The 26,406-nt window shown below is 38.6% G+C and overlaps 2 protein-coding genes across 2 annotated transcripts in view; one reads left to right on the forward strand and one right to left on the reverse strand.

Annotated features, from left to right (window-relative positions):
• Positions 1 to 3,707: 3,707 nt before the first annotated feature.
• LOC110156988 (filensin) lies at positions 3,708 to 19,996 on the forward strand. The gene is made up of 8 exons (XM_055162712.1): positions 3,708 to 4,075; positions 4,523 to 4,583; positions 4,746 to 4,841; positions 8,657 to 8,740; positions 12,336 to 12,449; positions 13,522 to 13,742; positions 16,276 to 16,367; positions 19,086 to 19,996. The coding sequence occupies exons 1-8, from the start codon at positions 3,708 to 3,710 to the stop codon at positions 19,994 to 19,996; spliced, it is 1,947 nt and encodes a 648-aa protein (XP_055018687.1).
• Positions 19,997 to 21,847: 1,851 nt separating this feature from the next.
• pcsk2 (proprotein convertase subtilisin/kexin type 2) overlaps positions 21,848 to 26,406 on the reverse strand; it is a 78,358-nt gene continuing 73,799 nt past the window's right edge. Inside the window, exon 12 of the mRNA XM_020921405.2 lies at positions 21,848 to 22,532. Coding sequence (XP_020777064.1) covers positions 22,043 to 22,532 — 490 coding nt within the window. The 3' untranslated portion in view covers positions 21,848 to 22,042. The remainder of the gene's footprint in view (positions 22,533 to 26,406) is intronic.

Below are 26,406 nucleotides of genomic sequence, written 5' to 3' on the forward strand. Positions count from 1 at the left end.
AGATAGAGACAGAGGGGGGATAGAGAGAGAGAGAAAGAAAGAATGAAAGAAAGAAGTGTGAAATAGAGGGAGAGAGAGAGAGAAGGAGAGAGAAAGAAAGAGATAGATAGAGACAAAGAGGGGTATAGAGAGCGAGAGGAAGAGAGAAAGAAATAAAATGAGAGAGAGAGAAAGAAAGATAGAGACAGAGAGGGATAGATAGATAGATAGATAGATAGATAGATAGATAGATAGATAGATAGATAGAGAGAAAGAGGGGGATGGAGAGAGAGAGTGAGAGAAAGAAAGTGAGAGATAGATAGAGACAGAGGGGGATAGAGAGAGAGAATGAAAGAATGAAAGAAAGAAGTGTGAAATAGATAGAGACAGAGAGTAGGATAGAGAGACAGAGGAGGAGAGAGAGAGAGAGAAAGAAAGTGAAAGATAGAGATAGAGAGGGCTAGATAGATAGATAGATAGATAGATAGATAGATAGATAGATAGATAGATAGATAGATAGATAGATAGATAGATAGATAGATAGATAGATAGATAGAAAAAAAAAGAATGGACTGTCAAAGAATGATTGAGGAATGAAAGTTCAGTCTCTTCTCTCTGTCACTACTCTCGTCCAGAGTGGTGTCTATTTTTGGTTAAAGAAATTGTATTTAGACCCGGTTGTGTTTTTAGAGATTGATGGTGCCAAAAAGGGTGCATTTTCAGAATTGCTTTGAGTTTCAAAGTGTCCATATAAAAGTGCATTAAAAAGAAGGAAGGTTTATGGGGGGCTGTTGCCAAGAAGAGGTTTACTCTTCAAGCACCAGACCTATCTGAGCCTTTTCTTATGTTGAGTTCAGTTTAAAATACAACACAAATACATTAGCAATATACTGTAGTACTAGTTGAGTAGGTTTATTGATTTGGCACCATCAAACATCACACTTTTGATTGATTGTCTTATTTCTTTTATAATTTATTTATCTATTTTTGTTGAAGCATCTTGAGCTGCTGAATACAAGTGGTGATTATGGATCGGGATAGAAGAGAGCTAAGTTGGCAGTGATAAATGACAGCAATGTCAAGATCGCCCAAATACCAAATAGGACATCAATCATATCTTTGGCTTTCTATATTGTATAATGGAGATAGAATGGTGACTGCAAGACCTTCCAGAGGAAATACTTTGAGGGAGTGAGCCGTTTCATCACCAAGCGAAATAACAGAGTGGAATAAGAGTGAGGCCTTTACTGTTATGTTCACCTGGCTCCTCCTGGACACTGTTGTGATGCTGAGGAGGGACACGTTTGACTTTCCTCTCCTGAAACTGCCCTGATAAAGATTTACTTACCCTACCTGACCAGTCCTCCTGATAAACTGGACTGAGACCTTTGACTGAGACACAAAGGCAACTGAGAAGCGCAGTGTAAATGTTGCTGAAGCAAAACTTGAATTTCCCTTTGTATCTCTCTTTGTTTCTCCTTACATCTTGGTTGAATTCTGTTTGATATATATATTTTTAAGGGAGTTGGTCAGGGACTGATTTTAAAGGACAGCCCGGAATTTTGGACATAGGACCTCATTTCCTAGTTAGCCAGAGTGTTGGAGAAATATTCCATCTAGTCCTTGTATTTGCAGAGGTTGCTGGTGCTAGGCTAGTGCATGTCAATGCCATAGTTAACCTGCTACTAAAAACAGTCTTACCCACTCCACAAAGCACCTGAGGCAAATCCATTTTTACAGCAGACTATCCGTGTAAATGTCTGTGTTAATAGAATAATTTTAGAAGTAAAGCCAACCTTGCATTTGAAGGATTTATGTCTGAGGAGCAGCAGTGAGTTGTACTTCCTCATACAGCGGACTGATATATGAGAAAATAGTCCCTCAGCATGCAACAATTCATGCGATGCAAGGTTAGTTTTATTTCAAACATCATTCTGTCAACACAGACATTTACATCAACAGTCTGGTGTAATAATAGATTTGCTTCGGGTGTTTTGTGGAGTGGGTAAGACTGTTTTTAGTGGCAGGCTAACTATGGCCATTGACATGCACTAGCCTAGCACCAGCGACCTCTGCAAATACAAGGACTGGGTGGAATATTTAAAAAAGTGTCTCCACACGTCTCCAACACTCTGGCTAACTAGGAAATGAGGTCTTATGTCCAAAAAATTCTGGACTGTGCTTTTAATAATGCTCTACCTGATACGTCTTAAAACAGAAATAGTTCATTTTAAAAGGTTTGTGGTCTAAAGTTATTCCTCACCTACCTTATGCATTCTGAGTATCCTAATCATTTGTTGGCATGACTTCATAAGCAATTCTCACAACTTTCAGAGGCCAGAGCGGAGTTTTGCCATCATTATAATGCTAACAGTGCACTTTCTGATTATTGAAGAATAAAACATTTTATGATTAGATGCAGATAGCAGACAGCTGACTTATTTTGATCTCAAGAGTTGCTCATATATCTGCACTGGTGTAATACAAATTTTGCTCGGATACATGGTACAGGGCTTTAAATTGTATGTTTTGATGATCCTGTTGGCCATAGTAAGAGTTGGTAATATAGTGTTTTTGTATTTGATTGGTATTGTGGTGAGGCTTTGTAAACAGAGCAGAGAGAGGGGTTTTTGCAGCTCAGGGTGTCTATAAGCGTTTTTGTTATTGTGTCCCAAAAGCTTTTAACAAGTGTGCAGTCCCAGAGTGTGTGAAGGGAAAGTGTGAGTGACTCTCATGGTGCATTGCGATTGTGTTTGTTTTCTGTTGTTCTTATTTCCTGTAAAATGTTGAAATACTGATTTGAAGTGACAATTGAATGCAGCTAATTGCAAACTCTGCCCCACAGCTACTGTGCTGGGTTCATCTGAACTTTGCTAGAAAGTTACTCTAACTCCATCTGACATGTGTTGTGCTCAGCGTTTGCTACGTTTGTCCTCAGGGCTTTTGTCACTGACCTTGTAGCACAGTTTGGAGAGAGAAGTAAAAGCCTGTCTTTTCATTTTTGGCTGTTATTGCTCTCTGTCCCATTTTGTCCCATTAAACTAACACTACTGTAATGTGTGCCAATGTCACACAAGGGAGATAGTCTCACCACTTCATATTTTAGATATAGTTATGTTCAGTGTTACAATGTATATCATGGCATTGGTGCCCATTTAGAGAATCAACACAACCCTTTATAAATGAATGCCTTCAGGAAAACTAACATAATTTTCAAAGTGACAAGAGGACCCCAGGGAGTACATTCACTCGTGTGAATGTACAAGAGGCACTAATATTACAATTTGCCAAAGACATATCTATGATGTATTTTCTGGTATTTTCCTTCGCACAGCATAGAGTTTTCAATAGACATCTATGGACCATTGAAAAAGTACAGCACAAATTACGCCACGTGCCAGTGTTCCATATCAAACAGGATCTAGAAAGCAGCAGACTGGAGCCATAGAATGGTGTAACAACAGAGTGTTTTCGCAGGGGGCCAATTGTCCATGATCATGCTTTGTCATCTCTCTGGGCACACACAAAAGCAGGGCTGGCTCTGGAAGGCCCCAGGCAGCACAGCTCTGGCTCTCTGAGCACGGCTGGATTATGTGTGCACTCACAGCTCACAGTGCTCAGTCTAGCATGAGACACCCACGGGTGAGCACCCCACTTTTCACACAGTAAAGGTGCTGACAGGGACCTAGCACTCCAGGGACACCAGCCGCCCAGGGGCCAACAGCACGATGTTCAGCAGCACCTACAGGCGCGAGGTGCGCAAGGAGAAGTACGAACGCTCTGATGTGTTCGAAGAGGAGCCAGAGGACAGCTCTGCTGCCATGTCTGCCATCCAGGGCTGGGAGAACCTGCAAGAGCTCAACAGCCGCTTCGCCCGCTACATCAACAGAGCGAGGGTCTTAGAGCAGAGGAACGCTGTGTTTAGAAAACAGCTGGAGACACTGCAGTGCATGGACAAGAACAACGGGCTGGAGGAGGCCTTCAGCGAGCAGATCCAGTTCAACAAAGAGCGTCTCCGAGAACTAGCATCAGAGCACAACAAGCTTGAGAGAGAGCTGAGAGACGCCTGCCGCATGCTGGACGAATACACCACCAAGTGAGTGCTTCTGTCCCAGAGGGGGCAGAGCTGAGTGGTAAAAGCATGTCACAGATCTGTATCTCTAAATATAAGGTCCTCAGGGTTCAGCATGTACATAGTGATGGAGCAGTCTGTCCTAAAACCATCTATAAAAGTAAAATACTGCATTCATATTGTCACAGCACACAGCGCTGTTCCCCTGGTGATAGAACGTGTGGGTATTCACCATCTGCCTGCACAGAGTTTACTTAGCTGCCAACAGACACAGGGCTCCCTGGAATCATTTCATTATGATTGATCGTGACTGTGAATATGCACCACAAGCTTTACTATTACTAACTCCCTTACATCTGCTGGACAAAGCGTCACTATAACTTCACCTTTGATAAAGCAGCTGTTTATATTTCAATATTTACATACTTAAACCATACCTGGCACAGACCTGTCTGTGATGTGTGGCTGCAGGTACAGGGAGGAGTGTGAGGCCCAGGAGCAACTGCGAGGAACACTGGAGCAGCTAAACAAAGTAAGAGTGAAAAATAAGTACAACATCACAAGTTTAAAATGACTCAGCACCCAAAAATGTAGACCTAAAATTGAAAGAATCCTAAAATAGTCAAATGTAGATATACAAATTTTGTTTGTTTTGATTTTTTAAAAATATATTTTTATGAATCAAATCTTGCAGGAGGCCGACAGCATCCTGCTTCAAAACCTGGAGAGCCAGATCCAGTGCCAGTTCTTGCAGGACGACATCAGCTCCACCAAAGAAAGACACAAAAGGGTAAAACGTGAAAGCAGTACGCTACAGGAAAAGTATAGTTGTTACTAGCTACCACAGCTTGGGTCTATTCTATTGACAAGACAAACTTAGCAGCAAGTATTTTTATTTATTTTTTTATTCTGGAAGCATGTGCCAGTGCACTCTGATATACAACAAGAATTTAAACAGCAGGGAGGCGCCAGGCTCCACTGAGTCTCAGCACTCCCAAGATATGGCTGGAAAGACAATCTTTCCCCAGTGTGGACCAAAATAGATGTACCTGATTTTTACTGTCTTAAAAACATGACAGGCAGAACTAACAACAACTAGCATGTTAACAGTGCTACTTCCTGATTCACAAAGGATACAGTGTTTTATAATTGGAGGCCGACATTTCATAATTTTGACCTTAAGAGCAACATCACAATATATCTGTTCATTATTATATTGAAATGTGTAGAGTTCTTTTGAACTTATAATCTATTAAAGCTGACCTATTCTGCAAAATCAACTTTTTAGAACCTTTTATCATGTTATAGTTCTTTCGATTTCTCTTGCATGTTTGAGTAATCTGTATTCTGCTGTATTCAAGACATCATTGCCATCGGTATATGCCCACTGCACTATATTTACTTTGTGATACACATTGGATTCAGCAGCATAAAAAAATGTCTTGCTATGTGATGTGCAGATATGCATCAGGGTTTCTTTTATTAAATTGTCTTAGATTAATATTCTGAACATAATGATCCACGGGTGTCCTAGATTATAACTATATTGTAGACACAAGTACAATATGTCTTCTTTAAACTAATATAAGTGAGGACATGACTAGGAAAAAAATAACATTAATAAGAAGCACTGAGCACAAATGTAAATGCCATGTTTTAATTTGTCTTTGTATTGATATATTAATTAATTCTAGAGTGTAACACAGAGATAATGTATAAAGCCTCTGTGTTGCCCTCATAGTGTGCACAAGAATAGAAAGTGCTTTGCCGTGTTTAACTGAGTGAATAGAGTGACAGCGCAGCCCTTGTTTGGATTGGATTTTCCCTTTTTGTTTATCGGTTCTGCCACCTGTCGCCATATTGGTTTTAGTCATTGATGTAAACAAATGTTACTCCAAAGGAAACATGCATGAAACCGTCAGTGTTACCAGTCTTCAGTAGATTCTGTGCTCTCAGTTCTTAGACGGGCAACAAAATCTTTTGAAATAACCAATGTGACACCAGCTGCCCCGTGTGACAACTGCATTGGCTGTCCAGCGTGACATTCATAAACTATTATGGAGTCAGTGCTTTTTAATTGCCCCTCGCAGACACATAAGGCTATTTGAATCTGGATAAAGCTATAATGTTGCCATAATTGATTATCATTTAAAGCGTAAGTTAAGTGAAGAATAATTGCAAACTGTTTTAAATGAACTAGTTCTGTTTTTCATATTTTAAGACGGCACTGGGCCCTTAACCCTCTAAGTGAAAAGTACTTTCTTTAACTATATTTGTGCATTTTTGTTTATATATCTTATTATTATTCTGGTGGAGGCTATGTCATGGGGTCTTATTGCTTTGCTGCAGAACACTATTAAATACCATTAAACTTATCTATCTCCATGGAGACAAGCTTGTGCTAAGTGTACAGGGAGTGACCCTGCTCAAATATTTTTTTTAAGTTTTTCAAGCTATATTTCTGTCAGACTGTTGAACATAGGCGCAAAAACTGACTCTTGTGAGCCTTAAGCCATGTTATCATATTACCCCTCAAAAACATACCTGGAGTTGTGTTTTGTTTCATTCACACATGTCTGAGTATGTCTTTCTTATTAGTCTGTCCACATCTCCAAAGCTCAAAATGTTCAGTTCCATCTTGTGAAGTCACAAAGTAGTAGTTTTCAACAGCTACCTTTTAGTTTTTGTTGAGTAGTTTGGCAGTCCCATGGGTGAAATTATCCAAATGATTCTAGTGAAGGAGTATGGAGTTTAAAAACACAATGGAACACTTTCTGTATTACCACGTGACATCACAAGGTGGAACATAGTGTTGACAGAAGAAATCTAAACAAATTCTGCCTAAACATGCAGGGTTTGTGTGTTAAATGTGTGTGAATGAAACAAAACACAACTCCAGGTGTGTCTGTGATGAAAAAACAACATTAGAGGGTAGATTAGAAAATAGTGTAATATGAGCCCTTTAAAAGCATCTTTGCACAGCTCTCCAAGAACAGTGCATGGTAAAGGTAATCGCAACTAGCATGCTAATAGTGCACTTCCTAATCATCATGTAAAATCGGTCAGGAAGACAGTAAAACATTTTCTATATAGATGGAGTACAGCACTTTGGCCTCAAGAGCTGCTTATACATTATATCTATACTGGAGCAAGATGTAATTTGCTCTCACATATGGGAAAAATCTGGTAAAGGGTATTTAAGCTGACATTATTAGTATTGTATTAAATTTCAATAGGCTCAATAGACTGGCTTTCATCTGTAACTTCCAGAAGTGCCCCCTGAGCTGTGTAGAGCATCTAAAGAGCATCATGCCTTTGTTCTGAGAGCATATACATCGTCCACACATCAATAGAGGATGGAGAAGCTTCTCTTTCTACTGTATGACACTAGATGTAGTTTGTTGTTTGTGGTTATGTTCAATATAACAGTGAATTTACACTTTTGAATGAAAAAAGAAAAACTATTTGAGCATCCCAAGTCTGAAAGAAAAGCATTACATCAAGTTCAAACGGCATACATCTTATCAAAATTCCAATTATTATTTTTTTCACTGTGGGCTGTAGTAGTGCAGATGGTCGCTGGAGTCTTACCGTACCAAAAATGTTATTACTTAACTCATTATGTAAGTTTATAATGATTTATATGGCCCACAACAGAAAAAAAGGTAAGTGGACTGAGTTAGTTTGATTTGAATTGTGAATTTAAGCTTCCTTTTTACACTTTTTTGTAGTTTTCTTTATAAATATTTGTAATTGTGTGAACTCCAGTAATGCTTTAACTTTGTCCATGCAGTTTGGGTCAGAGTTTGAGTGGTTTTACTAACAAGGCCCATCAGCTTTTTTAATAGGATTCTGTTCAAAGTTCACATATTAAACGCACCCAGAAGAACTGACAAAAGATCGAAATATGAACATTTCAGAGCATGTGCACATCTAAACTCTAGAGCAGTTTTTAGTTTTTAGAGGAGTTTTTATGCTGAATAAGAGAAGTCCTTTTGATGTTTGGGGAGGAAATGAGAGTACTTCAAAAAGTGCAGCCTTTGCGATTCGCTAATTGCCTCCATACAAATTGCATTTCCAATTCAATTTCGATTAGTTTTGCAGCCTTGCCCCATAGTATAATTGGGCTCTGTCACCTAATTGGAAGTAGGACCAAAGATAGAAAACAGAGAACACTTGCTGCAATAAATAAATAAATAAATAAATAAATAAATAAATAAATAAATACAGCAATACATGAAGACATATATTTAAAGGTGCATTATCTAACTTTTTGGTTGGGGGTCCATCACCTACTGCTTAACAGCTCTACTTTACATTTCTTCAATTACAGGTGGTTTTATAGCTCAAATATACCTTGAAAAACAGCCGTGAATGGGGTTGCCTCTCCACAGATCTGACATATAACTTGGTTTAGTTTGGTCTTCATGAAGATAGAAGGTTTAATACCATACTGTGAAACATTCTAGAGAAATCTCCATGACTTTTGATGGACCCTCAGAAAAGTTACTCAATGCACCCTTAATTAAAAATATATAAAAATCTAAATACAGTAAAATAAAAATTTAAAATCTGCCCTTTTTTCCCCTTTTTTTTTTACCTCAGAACCTGGCCGAGATCCAAACCTACGTCAACATTCTGCAGCAAATCAACCAGACGCTGCCCCCTGTGTCTCTGGGCGTCTCCGAGGTGAGCTCACGAATCCCGTCAGCTACTATAGTGCGTCTGTGTGTGCGTGGGTGTGTGTGTGGGTGTGTGTATCCCGAGGGTAGAGTGCATGTTTGTGTGTGTGTGTGTGTCAGTCCACAGACGTGTCCAGGGCTGATGAGGTTAGTCTCTGCATCTGTGTGACCAAATGAGAAAACAGGTAGAGGGGGAACAATTATCCAGACATATGGTAGATAGAATGGTCTATTATTATTGCGTGGTGTGTTCGATGTGTGATAATGAGGCTATCCCTGAGTAAAATGCACTTCGATTGGGTGATACGAGGACAGCCAGGGCAAATTTAATTCATCTGAAATAGGCAAAGAGTATGAAGAAAGATTTAATTGGCTCGGTAATGGGCACAGATAACAAGTGGCTTGAAAATATAAATTCTAGATTTAGAAAGTTGTATTTAAAAGGTCTATATTAATCAGAAAAAAATGAAAGGTCCTATATAACACAAAATTGACTCTTGTGAGCTTTTAGCCATGTTGTAATGCTGTTTGTTATCTCCTCAAAACATATCTGGAGCTGTCTGTATCTCAAATGCTCAGAATGCTCTGATCCACGTTGTAATGTCATTTAGTGGTAGTTTTCAAGTTAACAGAGGTTCTAGAGGTTAAATGATCCAAATGATTCTAGTGAAGATGTATGGAGTTTAAAAACACAGTGGAGCACTTCTTATATTACTGCATTTTGTGTGTTAAACATGTGTGAATGAAACAAAACACAACTCCAATTATGTTTTTGATGAGGAAACAACATTATAACAAAGATCAGAAAATAGCATAATAGGGATGGGTCCTTGAAATTGAGGTGTGCATCCGTAGTTTATAAAACATTATATTTAAAGGTGCACTTTGTAAGTTTTCTAGTGGTGGGTAACTCATCTGCTTATCACCATGGAAACTTACTATTTTGTCAGGAATGTTCCACAGTATGAAATTAAACTTATTCTTTACAGGTGGTTTTATTGCTCAAAAAACAAGCATTCTTCCTGTGAGTGGGGTGACCTCGCCATAGATCTGATATGAAACTTGTCTTTGTGGTGCAACACGCTTGGCTCCGTGGATATATTCAAGCAAAACCCATGCTGTGGAACATTTTAGGCAAAGTGGTAACAACAGATTAGAGCCCGACCGATATATCGGTTGGCAGATTTTATCGGCTGATATGGGCAACTTTGGGCATATCGGCCGATATGCTTGCTGATAGGTGCCGATATTTCACGTGGGCATGTTATACCTCGTTATAAAGCTTAGACTCTCTACATTCTGTTCATTTAATCCAATTTACAGACAGATAAATGTCCTAATATGTGGCTCCACATCAGTATTTATCTACGGAGTCATTTGTCTGTGTGTGTCCGTACTGTCCCTGAACACACCACAGAGTCGCGTCACTCACGTGTGTTTGTTTACACCTGCAGACACAGATCCAAACACTGAGATTATATTCTTTTTACGGACAATCGGTTTGAGTCTGGATTAAAAGGACATTTATTAGTGCAGATTTGTGATGTGAGGAGGAGCCTGTGTGAGCGGTGAGTGTTGGAAATATGTCGACTCTGAAGCTAGTTTTTGTCATTTGTTATGGGTTAGCTGCTGTAGCTCCCGCACATAAACAGACTGTTTTCTATTGGTCTGTTCTAAAGTGACTATATTGGCCGTATATTTGCTACTGGACCTGCACTGATATGTAAATGAGCTGTGAACAGACGTGTGAATTATGACATTTGCACATATAATTAATTACCGCGGCGCGCACGTATTTACGGCTAAAGGCTAATAGCGCTACTTTCTTTACTAGTTATGGGTCCGTCGCGAACGAAATGACTCTTAGAACCGGCTCTTTGAAGGGAACGACGGGAGCCTGATCCTTATTGGGAGCCGTGTTTTCTCTTTCTCTCACTTTTTTTCTCTTCACGCCGCGTGCAGACTCGTGGTTTGACAGCGGCAGCGGCTAAAAACGAAACTTTGAGAAATTTGCGTGTACGTAGGATTAAAAAAAAAAAAAAAAAAAAAAAAAAAACGAGCATATTTGACTGTAGTTTAGCATAAAATAAATAAGTCCCGGTTTAGTCCTTTTTCAGTCCTGGTTTAGACCTGGTTCAGTCCTGATTCAGTCCTGCTTTAGACGTGCTTTAGTCCTGCTTGCAACAAAACAATCTGAAGAGCCACTTGGGAGCCAAAAGAACCAGCAGCTTTTAGTGAGCCGAGCCAAAAGAGCCGGTTCTCTAAAAAGAACTGGAATACCCATCACTAGTGTCTAGAATGTGATGCAAAAATGCCATTAAGCCAACCTACTCTCTGTAAATATGATGTAAAGAGGCAGAATAACAATAAATGTTGCCTAAATAAACCCAATTTAAAATCCACCAGAGCCAAACCTAAGTTTTTTAAACAATTCAACATTTACAGTGAATTTTTACATCACTAAATATATCGGCGATTATATCGGCTATCGGCAGCTCCAACTTCCATTATATCGGTTTCATATCGGCCACAGCAAAATCCATATCGGTCGGGCTCTAGTACAGATAATGAATTAGCAAGAAAATGACAGATTAGAATAGCAATTGATATTACACCATGTATGCTTCCTTTTAATCAGTCAGAAGATCAAACGATGTTGAAAGGTTTCATTGGCTTGTAAATGAGCACAGACAACAAGTGGTTTGGAAAAGAAAAGACACTGGATACATTTTTTTCTAGTACAGGCTTATCAAAAACTACAGTATTTTAGCCAGCAACTAATTAATTTAGAAGAGCAAGTGATATTACATTATATATGCTTGAATTTAATAATCAATAACATATTGAAACACTAAGCTACCACAAGTCAGCAATGTAACTGAGTCAGGTCCCAAGGTTCTATAAAACGAAAATTAATGCATCACATAAAAAATACACTTAAAAATAATTGCAAATCATATGTATCAGTGTTATGGGAAAATAGTCAGAAGGGAAATACATGCAGTTAAAATCGTCCTTAAAAATATATACAGTTTATTCATATTTAATGCATTCTGCCTCCATTCATTATATCTGTGTTGAGAGACCTTTCTCCTCTGTTTGGTCACATTATCAATATGATGGTACTCCAAAAGAGAAGAGTCTGTTTAAAAAAGAATGAAACAAGTATTTAAACAAAAAAGGTGAAATTAGATCACATTAGTCATTTATACAGAATTTCTTTATGTTAATGATTTCCTCTACCCTGGAGTTGTTTTATATCACATGTGCTGCAGCTGTTGTGTATTGACAAAAAGCCTCGTTCATTGATAGGGCTCATGTTAATTATGGCTTTGATTCGCTGGCTTTGATAAAAGCTGATGAGTGACCGCCCCCCTGTGTGTGTGTCTGTGCGTGTGTTTGTATGTGTCTGTGCTTGAGTGTGTGTGTTTGTATGTGCGTGTGTTTGTATGTGCGTGTGTTTGTATGTGTCTGTGCTTGAGTGTGTGTGTGTGTCTGTGCGTGTGTTTGTATGTGTCTGTGCTTGAGTGTGTGTGTTTGTATGTGCGTGTGTGTGCTGTTCAGCTTTGTGGCCTTATTGATTCGTGGTTAACTGTGCTCAGGAGCAGGAGAAGCTGTTAACCCAGAGGAAGGTTCCAGGTCTGCAGTGTCAGCTGGAGGAGTACAAGAGCGCCCTCTGTCAGCTGCAGAATCAAAAACAGCGGCTGCAGAGTGAGGTGGGTAGCACACTCGTTGCCATGACAACAACTATTGTGTCATTTTATGGTCTGTTATGCTTTAGTGATTTATTCGTGAGCTGGTGCCAAGTACAAAAATCCACATTTTAAGAAAAATGTGAAAATAAGTAGTCTATGTTGTTTTTTATAAAAATAATAATATATATTTTTGTAATATAGGCCTGTGTTTAGTAAATCAATTAAGCCACTATCCATGGGTTTCAAACTGATGAAAATCTAACATTATTTAAAACTATTCAAAATAAAAAATTTTTAAATAACATTGTATTTGTTTATATGTTCATTCCAAACATATTGCATATTAAGTAAATACAGAATTGGTGCAACATTTAACATGGCCACTAGAGGTCAGCATAGTCTTTTACTGTATCATAATGTTAATTGCTCCGGGTATAAGATATAGTGCGATTTGTTCAAAAAATATAAAATAATACATAAATAAATACTTGCCCCTACCTCCTTATTTGTGCCTGATCTCCTGGTTAGTACTTTGATGGGAGACCAAGTGTCACAGTGAGGCTCTAGTGCAAACAGCTGCTTTGTCCTTAGGCAAGTAGGCTGAGTATCAATGTGTTGTGTGCATAAAGTGATGATGGTGATCAGCTGGGCAGATGCCGCAGATTGGCAGACTCACCACCGTCAGTCTGCCCCAGGGCAGCTGTGGATATAATGAGAGCTTACCACCAGGTATGGAATGAACAGATAATGCATGGAATTTGAGAAACTGGAAAAGCACTATGTAAGACTGGTTATTATAATAGCCATTACAATAATCATTATTGTTGCTATATATGCTACAGTTTTGCCAAATGTCAGATCTATAACAGTATGTTTTAAAAGTAAATATTTTAAATTTAGCTTGTGTATATTTTTATGTGTAGTACATCTGTTTTTGTATCCTTACCTGAACCATCTGGACTCACTCAGCCGCATAATCCCCGGTGTTAGAAGTAATGACCCGTGTTTGACATTTTAAATTTCCCTCCTGGGGCTTTGTTACAGCGTAATCATGTTACTGTGATTCCTTAATGAAGCTGTATCTGTCTTTTAGAATAAGATGCTGGAGCAGGCCATCAAGAGCACCCAGGAGAGTTACGAGGACGAACTCCAGATGTACAACGAGCAAATCGAATCTTTGAGGAAGGAGATCGAAGAAGCCGAGAAGTCCCTGGAGAAGTTCACCAATGAGTGCCGCCACCTGGCCATGTACCAGAGCTCCCTGGAGAATGAGCTGGAGCGCTACATGAGGATTATTGAGAATGAGGATAACAGGTAGGCTATAAATGACTGTCCAATTTTTATATTTTACTGAGAGCAAAGAGGAAATTTTGAAGCACTGAACACATTAAAAAGTCCTTTCATGTAGAAATGAGCCTGTGACTGTTATAATGGTGTTTGTCTCAAAAACATACTTGGAGTTGTGTTTTGTTTCATTCACATGTTTGAGTAATCCTGCATTATTAGTCTGTCTACACCTCCAATGCTCTAAACGCTCCATTCCACCTTGTGATGTCATGTAGTTATAGTTTTCAAGTTAACAGCTGCCTTTTACCTTTTAGTTTAATAGAGACTGGAAATTCCGTCACTGAAATTATCCAAATAACTCTAGTGAAGAAGTATGGAGTTTAAAAACACAGTGGAGCACTTCCTGTTTTATCACATGACATAAAGTGTAACAGAGTGTTTTCCATTTGAGAGAAGAACATGAAGCAAAACGCAACTGCAAGTATATTTTTGATAAGGTAACAACATTATAACTGAAAATAGGGTCCTTTGAAAATAGGGCCCAGAAAATACAGGCCCTTTAAAGAACGGTTTAATGTAGTCTGAGTGTCTTGGATTTTTCTTACATGTACCTTACATGACACTCAATAGACCCATTGAAGCACTCGTCTTTCTAATCATTTTACATTTTATTAGCGGCAGAGTGGTGAGCATTCTGACCTCACAGAGAGAAGGTCAAGGATTTCCATGTTTTCCTTATATCCAGCTGGTCTAGTCTAGTTCAAGTTCTCGGGTTTTCCACATCAACCTGAAACATATACAACAGGTTAATAGCTCAAGATCTGAAGAAGGATTGTTTGGGATCCACAATATACACACTTCCCCAATACTTTACGAAGATATGAGTGTGGTCATCGCTGAATCTTCCTGAGTTCAAATGGTGGATTAGCCAATCAGGAAAAGGCATGGTCCAAACCATAGCAAAACAAATATGGCTGCTTACAAGAAAACCATCAAACTCAATAAAAAACATCACAGAAAGGGAGAAGACAGAGGCGGCGCTACCATTAGGTAACAGTAGGCGGCCGCTTAGGGCCCCCGAACCTGGAGGGACCCCAAAACAGTTGCCCCTGCCCTTACCACTAATGGACGAAGCATCAGAGCAATTTGATTTTCTCTTAATATTCTGAGAGTAGTTTACTTTTAAACAAAAAACACCATCAAAATAGTATCGGATTGTCAAATCTATTTTAGCTGTCAAAGCATCCCCCCTTTCACATTAGAATGGACTAGTCAGCTTGACCCTGATTTGAACATAGTCATAGCATAATCGTAATCATGTGTAATGGATGTAAACTAAAATGTAATTGTACCAGTAAAATATAAAACTACTTTCAGCTCTGGTTATCTAGTAGGCGACCTAACTAACAAGACAAGTTTCCAATACACCCTAATTCAAATAGAGATGTGCATGTCTCAAGAAAAATAGGGAAAAACTGACAATAAACATAAAAAAATAGAAAATAGAAAAAACAAACAAACAACAAATCAGTGCATTATAGTGAGGACCCCAATCTCAAGTTCACCTAGGCTCCCCAAATTGTTAACTCCGCCACTGGTAGAGTTGACTTATAGATTAATGTACTCATAGAGACCATTGATTAATTTTGTAGACTATATTTGTAAATGGTAATTGTCCTTATGTATGTGTTGATTATTGTTGGAACATAATGCAATTTATCATTTATCAAATATCAGAATAAACATATTATTATTACCATGTGATAATTTACCCATAGGGACCACATAATGTTGAAATAATGTAATTAGTTGTGTAGTGCAATCTAGTCAGCAGGTGGCAGTGTTTGATAGAAATTGTTTTATCCTCCTGTCCTTGTGCATACTGCATAAAAAATATGCGATATTAGATCTGAAAAAGTTAATTTAAATGTCGGACTTGCCCTTCAGGAGTCTTCAAATCCACATCATGACGCACTACTTAAACTTAAGAAAAATACCCATAAACTTAAAAGTGGGCAGATATTTATCATGTTGTAGGGAGGAAAACCTGCACACACACTTTTAAAAAATCAGGTCTCTGTGACGCAAATCCTTTATTATTTGATAAATAACATGATTCCAATTCAGATATAGATAGATAAAGGTTAAGGTTTTGGTTAAGGTTAGGATGAGTCTGCAGGCAATGAATATAAGTTCATGTTATGTCCAAGAAGCATGGAAACCTGTGTGTTTTTGTTGTTGTTTTGTGTGCGTGCCTGTGTGTGCGTGTGTAATAGGCCTGCAGTACATAACCTTTGTGAATTTGAATGGAAAACAGCCCCTACCAAAATTTCCATAATTGTCATTTATTGAGATGCAGGTACAATGTTAGCCCTCTATTTTTGCTTCACTGTAATATGTCTGTGGTACATCATAATTATTATCTATTGTCCAGCCCATATTTTCAATAATACCTCGAGAAAAGGCTAATTCTGATAATGTGGACGGACCTTGAAACAGCCATTGGACTTAATAATAATTTCTTCCAAATAGGTGAAATGTCCTCTTTTTTTTCTTCCAGGTTGAATTCAGCGATAATTGGCACTCCTATTACCCTGTTCACCACTAATTACAGCTACACCCACACCCCCTCGGCTTTGAGCAGGGGGAGAGGTAAGAAGACTCAATACTAATGTGGCTACCATCATCCAGACATCAGTGCCGCTTTGCATTGAGAATCACTATAGAAGGCTATTTCAATCAGAGGCCATTGTGTAAGATAATGCCGGGGATTCTCGTCCAGCCCGGCTTACGGTGTTCTTCTACTATTTCAATGGCCCACATATTACGCTGTTTGTAATGCTGTTTTCTTATCAAAAACATACCTGAAGTTGTGTTTTGTTTCATTTCATTCACACATGTTTAACCCGGCACATACAGTATAGGCTGAGTTTTTTTCTCAAACTGAAAACCCTCTGTCAGCTGTGTTTTTAAACTCCATACACCCTCACTATAGTTATTTGGATGATTTTAGACCTGGGATTGCCAATCTCAACTGAATTTAAGGTAAGTGGAGTGTAAAAATTGACTCTCACAGAACCAATTTTTACATTTTCTCAAAGTTTATATGAGTCCAATCTGTTCTAGAGTTCATTTAACATTTTTGGAAATGTTAATTAAGTAACACTGGACCAAAGTTCCTGTTTAACCCTGAAATCCAGAGTTATATTCAAGTTTTGAGAGTAAAGAGATAACACTTTGTAGAGTTATTCTGATTTAGCTAAACAACACAGAGGCGTTTTATTTTATTTTTACTTTATTTTAATTTGAAGTTTAGTTTAGTTTGAAGTGGTGAATGGGAGGAGCCAAATTGACACTAAGGCTGCATTCAGACTGCAGCCTGAAGTGACCCAAATCCAATTTTTTGGCCCCTATGTGACCTGTATCTGATCTTTTAATGACAGTCTGAATGACACAGATCAGATTTTTTCAAATGCGACCCAGGCCACTTGGATATGTGGTCCTGAAACCGATACATATCTGATCTTATGACATGTGACTTCAGTGTGAACGGCCAAAGCGAATCCATCCACCTACACGTTATCAACAAGCCACAAACGTCACTATTCTGCGCTGAAGTCGGCAAAAATTGTTAATGAACTCTGTGTCACTGAAGCGAAGCACATCGCCACTCGCTACGTCTCCACATCCACACGTTCCTTTCAACGGACGTCGCTGCCACTGTCCCACAAAACACCACGGCCAAAAACCTCATCCTTCTCCTTCTCAATCTCCTCCTTAAAACAAGTAAGTTGTTCATGTTCTGGCTCCGGTACGAGAGGAACTTTAAAATCTCCAGGTGCTCAATGCTCGCGTCCATGTTTGGACAACTTCCGTACACAGAGCACGCTCGCTGAGGTTGACGTCATCGTGTCCTCCAGTGCTCATGCGGGACACTTTCAGGCTGTTTAATGTTCACACTGGAGTCACATACAAGTCGCATTTAATTGGAAATGTGAACGACCTCGCAAAAACATCGGATTTCACTAAAAAATCGGAAGTGAGCATTAAGCCCTGCAGTCTGAACGTAGCCTAAGAGAAGTTGAATTAACACTAAGGGAAGTTGAATTAACCTCAACCACATCAACTCTGGCAAATAACCCCAACTGGAACCCCCATTTAACTTTCAAATTGTTAAAATAACACTTTTGGTTAAAAACAACTCTGAAATATTTTACCCTAAAATTTTAACCCTCCAGTTTTTGCTGTGTAGCCCTAGATTTGAAAACTACCACTATGTGACCTCACAAGGTAGAACAGAGCATTTTGAGCTGTAGACAGACTAATAAACAAGGGTTGCGCAAACGTGTGAATGAAACTACAACTCACAACTCCAGGTATGTTCTTGATGAGGTAACAACATTATAACATGACTTCAAACTCACAAGAATCCATTTTGTGTAATATGGGGCCTTTAAAGCTACTGTATATCTTCAATAGTAGGTTGACAATACCTGTTTTGCTCAGGGGTTATCTTGGCAAGTCTTTGAAATTATCTTCAATCATTGCTTTCACTAGTTTCAAGTGATTCTTTTCTTCAAGTGATTCTTTTCTTCTTCTTTTTTTTTATTTTTATTTTTTTTTTTATGTTTATCTTTTTGGAGAATTGTGAAATATTTGGCTGGTACACATGTTTACTGAGGCAGAATAAATGATATCTTTTTGCATCTGTTTTAAAAATATTGTTGACATATTGTTTTTGATGGAATGATCCGGATGACTGAGCAATTACGCAAACTCTGTGTTAATTTGAATAAACAAGATGGAAATCCAATAGAAAATCAAAAAAATTGAAATTGGAATGTAAAATCACCAAAATTAGCCTGTCTAAAAATGAAATAATAATTAGTACACCTGACAACGAGTGAGAAGTGAAGCCGTTTAAATAATGCTAAAAACAATAGCTGCAAGCCAAGTCAACCATAAAAGAGATGTATTTTCGTGTCCAGTTCTCTTTTTTTTAATACACTTTTATACATTGTGTTCATAAATTTGAGCTTAAAGATAGAATATGTAACATTTCTCTGATGATATTATTTCCCTGGAATGTTGCTCATTTAAATTTATTTAAATGAGTCATCTTACATTCTGACAGGTCTTTTAGTGCTATAAAAACACTGAAAGATTTGCACTGTTACTGTGAGTGGGTTTGCCTCTCCACATATCCGTCCGATATCTTGACCTGGTGGCGACCTCAATGTCCATGAAGATATGTCAAATACAAATCTGTGGAACATTCCATTCGAAGCAATAACATCTGCATAGTGACAAGCATTTCACTAAAAAAAAGATACACACTGTAATATTAACTATCTTTTTGTTTTTCAACAGACATCACTCAAGCTTTCCAGGAGATCACCAACATCAAACCGCGCCAGAAGAACATTGCCAAGAAGGTGCAGAAGAGGAGGGATCTGACCAACAGGGACGTAATTGACAGTTCCCATGGCGACAAAACACCTTCTGGAGAAGGTCATATTGAACAAACCGAGATCACATCCACTGAAGGGGTCCAGGAAAAGAATTCAAAGGAACCGAAAACTACCAGTGCCTCCCCTCAAGACGTCCCAGATGGAGCTCAGATCAGCAAGGCATTTGATACTCTTTGCAACATCGTCAGGGATAGAATGAGGAAGTATAAGAGACCTGAGCCCATCGCTGATTTCTACACCAAAGGACGTTACGTCCTAGTTACTGGTGATGCTAGCTATCCCGATCCATGCTTCTACACAACTACGCCATCTGCTGGACACATCTACGTCACAATCAGAGATGGCAGGATGTCGCCATATGATATATATGGACCAGATTTTCCAATTCCACCAGAACCAGCTCCAGAGCCAGAGCCAGCACCTTTTATTCCAACCATCCCAACGCCGAAAGATGAGCCCAAAGGACCAAAGGGTAAAGATGGAGGAGGTAAGGCCAGGCACAAGAGCGGAGATCCACGCGGTAAAGAGACATGTCCGGTGTCTCCCCCTAGTGGCCGGAAGGAGCCGAATTCAGGAGCAGATCATCATCCAGGGAAGAAAAGCCCTGGTGGGCTTCCTCGTATTCCAAGTTCCAGCTCAAGTTCCAGTAGCTCCAGCAGTAGCTTCAGTCCAGATGCAATGACCTATGAGAAGATAGAGGTAAAAGAAACTGTCGAGAAGATATCCAATGATCGGAAGATCAAGGGTTATGAGGAGACATCTACTGTGGTGGAGACCATGATTGAGAAGTCCAGCAAGAAAAAGCACTAAAATAATTCAAAAATACAAAATTGTTCCCCAAATCGTGACATTCCGTGCTGGTGGTGATGTTGTTTTTACCTACAACTCATGCTTAAGTCCTTTACTGTCTGAAAACCTGAAATAAAAATAAAATATGTCACACCTTGAAATTAATAAAAAGAAAAAAAGTAAAAAATTATGAAAAGATGAAAAGATGTGCCACCCATTCCCTTTGAGATATTTTTTAATTGGAAACCACTGCCTGCCTTCAGCACAGATTTTGCTGTGAATTAATTTGCATTGATCTCTGATAAATAAAAGCCTCAAACACCTATTTATGTTTTGTATTATTCTTTATACCATTATTATTGGATTATAATAACACTTTATTGTAACTCAAATGTACTACATGCCCCAGTCTGATTTATTTTGTATTTTATAATAGATTTTTAAAAATGATCTTTTTGTGGAAAAATTAGCACTTGCAAAATATATTTCATGATAATATGGGGTTTGATCATTTATGAAAAACTAAATTCATAAAAATGTGCCTAGTTCACAGTGCTGCAAATGTTCTATTCTTGCTATTATAGGAAATCTAATTGTATTATAGAAGGATACTTAATGATGTACTGGGTAACTTTTCTGGTGTAATGTCTGCCATCCCCTTACTCACTGGAGATGTGATCACTTTGCCTTTAATGTTCCACCATATGCCACAGAAACAAGTGACGCAATCAGGCTGGGTTTCATGTCAGATCTGTTGAGAAACAACCTCACTCCCAGTAAGAAAGCTTTTTTATCGAGGTATTTAATTAATTAATGCCACACTGCGAAATTCCCAGCAAAGCAATAGCATCTCCATGGAAACACGTAGCAGAGACTTCACCAGAAAGTTTACAAAGTGCACCTTTAAATTTTTAAATAATTATTGTCAGAAACTGCTTTTCTTTGTGTTATTGTGCAGAATGTGAAAATACACAAGGTGCTTTAATAAACAGCTGAATAGATTTATTATAGTTTACATCAAAGATTATGAAATATGAACTAAGGACCACAGGCTGCAAAATAAACGGGACATTCCTTTCCTTGTTTACATTTAGAAACAGTGCGTCTCACAAAAATAGAAACCCAAAGAAGGACCACTGCTCCGATTGCCAGGTATGAAACTTTAAAGTGGAATGACACTGAAAATCATTTACAGTCACAAACTGTACAACAGCTGGCAGAAGAGAAGTGCAGGGCAGTTCAAAGCAACAGCATATGTGGAGAGATTTGGGCTATATATACAATTCTGTAGTGTAAAAAACAGAATAATCCAGGTGGTGGTGTTACTTCTATATAAGATTATCACATTTTTATTACGGTCGGATTACAAGAAACATTCATTGAAGGCTGTGGAGATAAAAACACAAGAACGAAAGGCAGAAAGAGGTAGAGGAAGCCGCCATAGTGAGCAGAACTGAGAAGATGGACTGGAGACAAAGATAGCGCGTGCTTACAAACAGAGGTGGGTAGTGTTCAGTTACATTTACTTGAGTAACTTTTTAAAGAATTTGTAGTTTTCAAAGTACTTTTCTAGCAGCATACTTTTACTCCTACTATATTAATTATTACTATTATTGAAGTAACTTCCATAATACTAGTACTCTCTACTAGAGTAAACATTTTGGTTACACTTCCCACTGTGAGATTACAAGTGACAAAATTATTCTGACAATACTAAATGATTAAATAATTTGTGTTTCTTCCACCGCTGCTACTATTAAGAAAAACTGCATTCTATGAGTCTATATAATATATGCATTTGACTTTCTGAAATTAACTTTCTCATGATATTCTAACTTTTTTAGATGGACTAGTGTAAGATTTGGGGCATTAGTTAACATTTTCTCATTCCAGTAACTCGAATACCTTTTGTACTCTTCAGTCATTTTGTACTTCTACTTGAGTAATACTATTTTGAAGTAGCATTACTTTTACTTGTGTACAATTTTTTTTACAATTTTTACTCTACCCACCTCTGACTGCAAACAGGGATTAACTATAGAAGACAGCTGGGCCACATGCAGGAGTCTAGTTGTTTTTACTCATCAAACTTTTCAGACTTCTCTCGACCGCTTCATCCAGCTCCTCCTCCAGCTCCTCCTTCTTGGACATGGCCAGTTTGGACTGATAATCGCGCACTTTCTGGTCTATGTAAGGGGCACTTTGTGTTCCGTGCAGCATCAGAGTCCACTCCTTAAGTACTCCTCGCTGGGGCTCGTCTCCACGGAAACCCACCTCCAGCACCCAGGTCCCCCGCGGGTCCTCTCCCCAGGTGTGGGTGGTCATGAAGGGCCACTTGTCAAAGCCCACCTTGGAGTCATCATCCCGGGGTCTTCGGCTCAGGAGGATGGACTTGGTGCCCATGGGGGAGGTCATGTTGATGTTCAGGTCTCCGCGGCGACTGGCATTGACTGTGATGACGGCCTGAACGTGCTCCAGGTAGCGCACAAAGTTATCCTTGCCCTGGCAGGCTTCAGTGTCGATGGCTAACACCAGCTTGCTCCCAGACTGGATTTTACTGCAGACAAACAGAGATATTTTCATGTCAATAGTTTAGTTTTTAATGGGTATATTCTGAAAAGCCACGTAAAGCATGTCTTTACAAACTACTCTCAACACATTGAAAAGCCCCAGAAAATACTTGACCTATTTTTCACAAAGCACACCATAGACAGGAAAGAATCAAGGAGCGTTTTAAAAGGAAGCCCTCAGCACAGCAGCTGTGATGACTGCCATCTCTGCAGTATTTACCCCGAAATTTACCTCTGAATGCACCACTCACTCACTGATGAATAGTAAACCCAGGCAACTGGCTGCAGCTTCCAGAGGGAGAACTACACATATAAAAATGTTGTTTCAAATTCAGTATACACATCTTCATAACAACAGAGTGCAATGCCCATCATAAGATTTAAACCACAAGCCTTTACTTCATTCAAGGGAAATTTCCTCAATTTTGTATAACTGAGTATTCTTGCCCGTTCTAGAGTAGTGTATAATTCAGTCACAAATGGTGATAGTGTGTACTGCCTACTTTATTTCAAACTTAATAAAATATAAACTATGTTACAAGTGTGTGTGGAAAGGGAATGACACTTGCCCTGGATAAAGTGGAAGAAGATGGATGGACAAGTGTATAATTATAATTATTTACATAATTGCGTATATACTCATCAATTAACTTGGAATGGCTTCATTATGCTGATGTGTATTGTGTTTTATTTGATTTTGGAATGCTTTATTGTTTTTATTGTCTGTATTAAACATTCACTCTGTTCCCTATTCCATACAAACCCTATTTCCCTATGTACAACCATTAGACCATTAGATACCAGTAATGTGCACAAACATGTCCCCAAGTAGCACCGTTGCCATGGCGATTACACTGTAGGGTCAGCAGCACATAAATTATTACAGATCATTCATAGGGTTTCAATGCAGCAGTGGAATGGTATCTGATTAAGCTTGTTAATGTAATGTGCTTTGAAAATGAGTATTAACCAAATGAGCTGAACTGAATCCCAATTTCGGTAAAAGATTCTTCTTTCCGACTACAGTATGACCCGGATTTGTCTTCCATCTTTGTGAAAATGGATTTGTCCGGAAAAAGCAGTGAGTTGCATTATTGTAGCTTTGTGGTTGTAGACGGCACACCGCTGATCCCATCCCGCCTTGTGATAGAAAGAAAAGTAAGAAAGCAGCAGGACAGGGGTGGTGGCCAGGAGCTTAATAACATTATGAGAGACCGAAGACTGCATTTCACATGGAGGGGAGTGGGGAGAGGGGAGGAGGGGGAGGCCGGGGCACTGGAGGCTCTGACTGAGATAGACGTGTACAAAAGCAGTCACTTAGACAAATGATTAATGGGGCTGGATGCTGTGCACGGGTAGATTACCTCGCTGGTGAGCTGCTAAAGGCTGATTATGAGAATTACAATCCCGAGAAAACAGGACAATTCACAGCAGGATGTAGTACTTCCTGCGGCATTTAATATAATGTAAACATGGCATTTGATCATAACTAACCTTGAGGAAAAAGGGGCTTCACATTACCTTAACACAGACGTGCAACATGGCTACAATCTGCAAAATGTTGAGTGCACTTTTTTCTCCTTAGACATATTTAAAATTCCATAAACATGATCTATCTGTGTGCCCAGGTATGATGTAGACAAGTTCAAATAAACTTTGCTCTTACAGGTGACAATTATAATTCTGATTTATTCTTAATTACAAAAAACACTGAACATGTTTATATTATAATTGGATGTTTTGGATCTCAAGTTGCTTACACAATCAGTAAATCAAGCTCACATGAGTCTTTCATTAGGGTTGCCAGTTTCAGTGCTGAAATCCAGTTATTTTTCAACCTAAAATGCTTCTCTCTGATCTGAATCCTCACGATCTAAACCTCAGTGCCTGTAGCAATCAAGAATGAGTGCCTCTCCAGCACAGTGAGGGAATTCTGAAGGTTATCCTGAGAATGAGGAAAAATTACATACATTTCCTTTAAGCTACCGGCCTCATAGGAACTTTTTTTTTAGCATGAAACTTGTATATTTTGCTTTTATTCAATTATAAATTAAATACCTGGGACTGACGTTGGACCCGATATTGACATTTAAGAAACACATTAAGCGCCTTACAAAAACTGTTAATTTTAACTTAGTGAATTTTAGACAAGTAAGACCTTTTATGACTTTATATGCGGCACGAATGTTTTTACACTCCATGATTCTGTCCCATATAGAGTACTGCATAACAACATGGTCACTCGCTGTTGGCACAACACTCAAACTCATCAAATCACTTTTTTAAAAAGCCATAAAAATATTGGACAAGAAACCATTCTCATTTCACCACTGCACAAGTATAATTTGCTTAATTTTAATCATTTTATTGGTTTTAAATATGGATGTTTTGTCTATAAAGTTTTGCATGGACTTGCCCCTCCTCCATTACAAGATTTTATTAAAGTAAAGACTGTGAGTGGGATGGGAACTAGGGCCACAGCCCGGGGGAACTGTGACGTCCCACACAGACGCTCCACATTCGGACAAGGTGTGTCTCAGTCAGAGGCACAACATTTTGGAACAGTCTGCCACTATCAATAAGAGAAACTTCAACTCTTGCCACCTTCAAGTCCTACTTAAAAGTGTGGCTAAAGAAAAACCAGACTTGTGGACACTTCTAGTTTAGATTTGTTACTTGTTTTTGCTTTGTTTAAATTTGTGGTGTTACCTGCCGTGGGACTACAGATGGAAATTAGCAGTCTTGCTATAATCTGGCATATTTACACTGCAATGTTGTAGATGTTCATTAATATGCACTGTCCCTATTAAATAAATAAATAAAAAAATAAATCAATTATAAATGTATGTAATGCTAAAAATATCTTGATAAATATGCATTCTTTCTGTGAGTGGAATTGCCTTTCCCCAGGTCTGACCTGTAACTTGACCTGGTGGTGGTATCCTCATGTTTCCTTGGAATTAAGACACATTTAATGTCATACTGTGAAACATTCCAGGCAAAGCAAGTAGGTGGCTACTTAAGACATTATGAAGCTAAAAACAATCACCATGGAGGAGTTTCAAGGATTACACCTTCCTAGCTACAGATGCGAGACTATGTAGGATTTTTTTTTTTTTTAACAAAACTATGTAGGATTCCTGAAACAAAACACAACTCCAGTCATGTTTTTGATGAGGAAACTATATTACAACATGGTTAAAACTTCAAAAACTCAATTTAGCATAATATAGGCTCTTTAGTTGTAACCATAGACACACTTTTTAGCCGTTTGGTACCACACATGCGAGGACTTCTCAATCAGGGAGGATGGAGATACTCAGATCAAGGCCTCATAGGAGCTTGATAAATAAACTGTTTCCAACTGCTAAATATTGATTATTTTCCATTGAACATGCGTGTATTACAAGATTTGTGACGCCTTCTGCTGGTGATAATGGGGAGTGAATCACGTTGAAAATTTAAAAAGCAGCACAGCTAATCACCGCAGCATGGTGCTAACTGAGCTGTGCTGTGTAGTGAAGGCAATTTTCAAACGAATCAGACAGCCTTTTGAATATGTATGAACACTTAAGAACATAAGTGGTCTGCACACAACTCAACAAACTAACAAATGTGATACTTTTACATTTGTCTGTAAAGTTATTTGCAACTCAAACTATATTTCCAATGATTAAACAAGTTTGAAATATGCTAATGAGCCATAATGAACATACCCAGTCAATTCAACCGGATGCATTTCAAAGTTTAAATAATGCATTAAAAAGCTGGAGTTCAAATGGACCTCCTGACATGATTTAGCGCTCAGCAGGTAGTCTCCTCCCATCAGATAACATGCAGCAGTAATTACAGCAGTGGGTG

This window comes from Boleophthalmus pectinirostris, unplaced genomic scaffold, assembly GCF_026225935.1.
Source record: "Boleophthalmus pectinirostris isolate CB_2022bp ecotype Guang Dong unplaced genomic scaffold, ASM2622593v1 HiC_scaffold_5, whole genome shotgun sequence".
NCBI classification, from domain to species: domain Eukaryota; kingdom Metazoa; phylum Chordata; class Actinopteri; order Gobiiformes; family Gobiidae; genus Boleophthalmus; species Boleophthalmus pectinirostris.

What these genes read in the sequence shown, in the direction of transcription:
- LOC110156988 (XM_055162712.1), top strand. Translation starts at nt 3,708, where the DNA reads ATGTTCAGCAGCACCTACAGGCGCGAGGTGCGCAAGGAGAAGTACGAA. An exon ending in ATTGAGAATGAGGATAACAG is followed by an intron (nt 13,743 to 16,275) that starts GTAGGCTATAAA and finishes TTTTTCTTCCAG; the next exon opens with GTTGAATTCAGCGATAATTG. An exon ending in GGCTTTGAGCAGGGGGAGAG is followed by an intron (nt 16,368 to 19,085) that starts GTAAGAAGACTC and finishes GTTTTTCAACAG; the next exon opens with ACATCACTCAAGCTTTCCAG.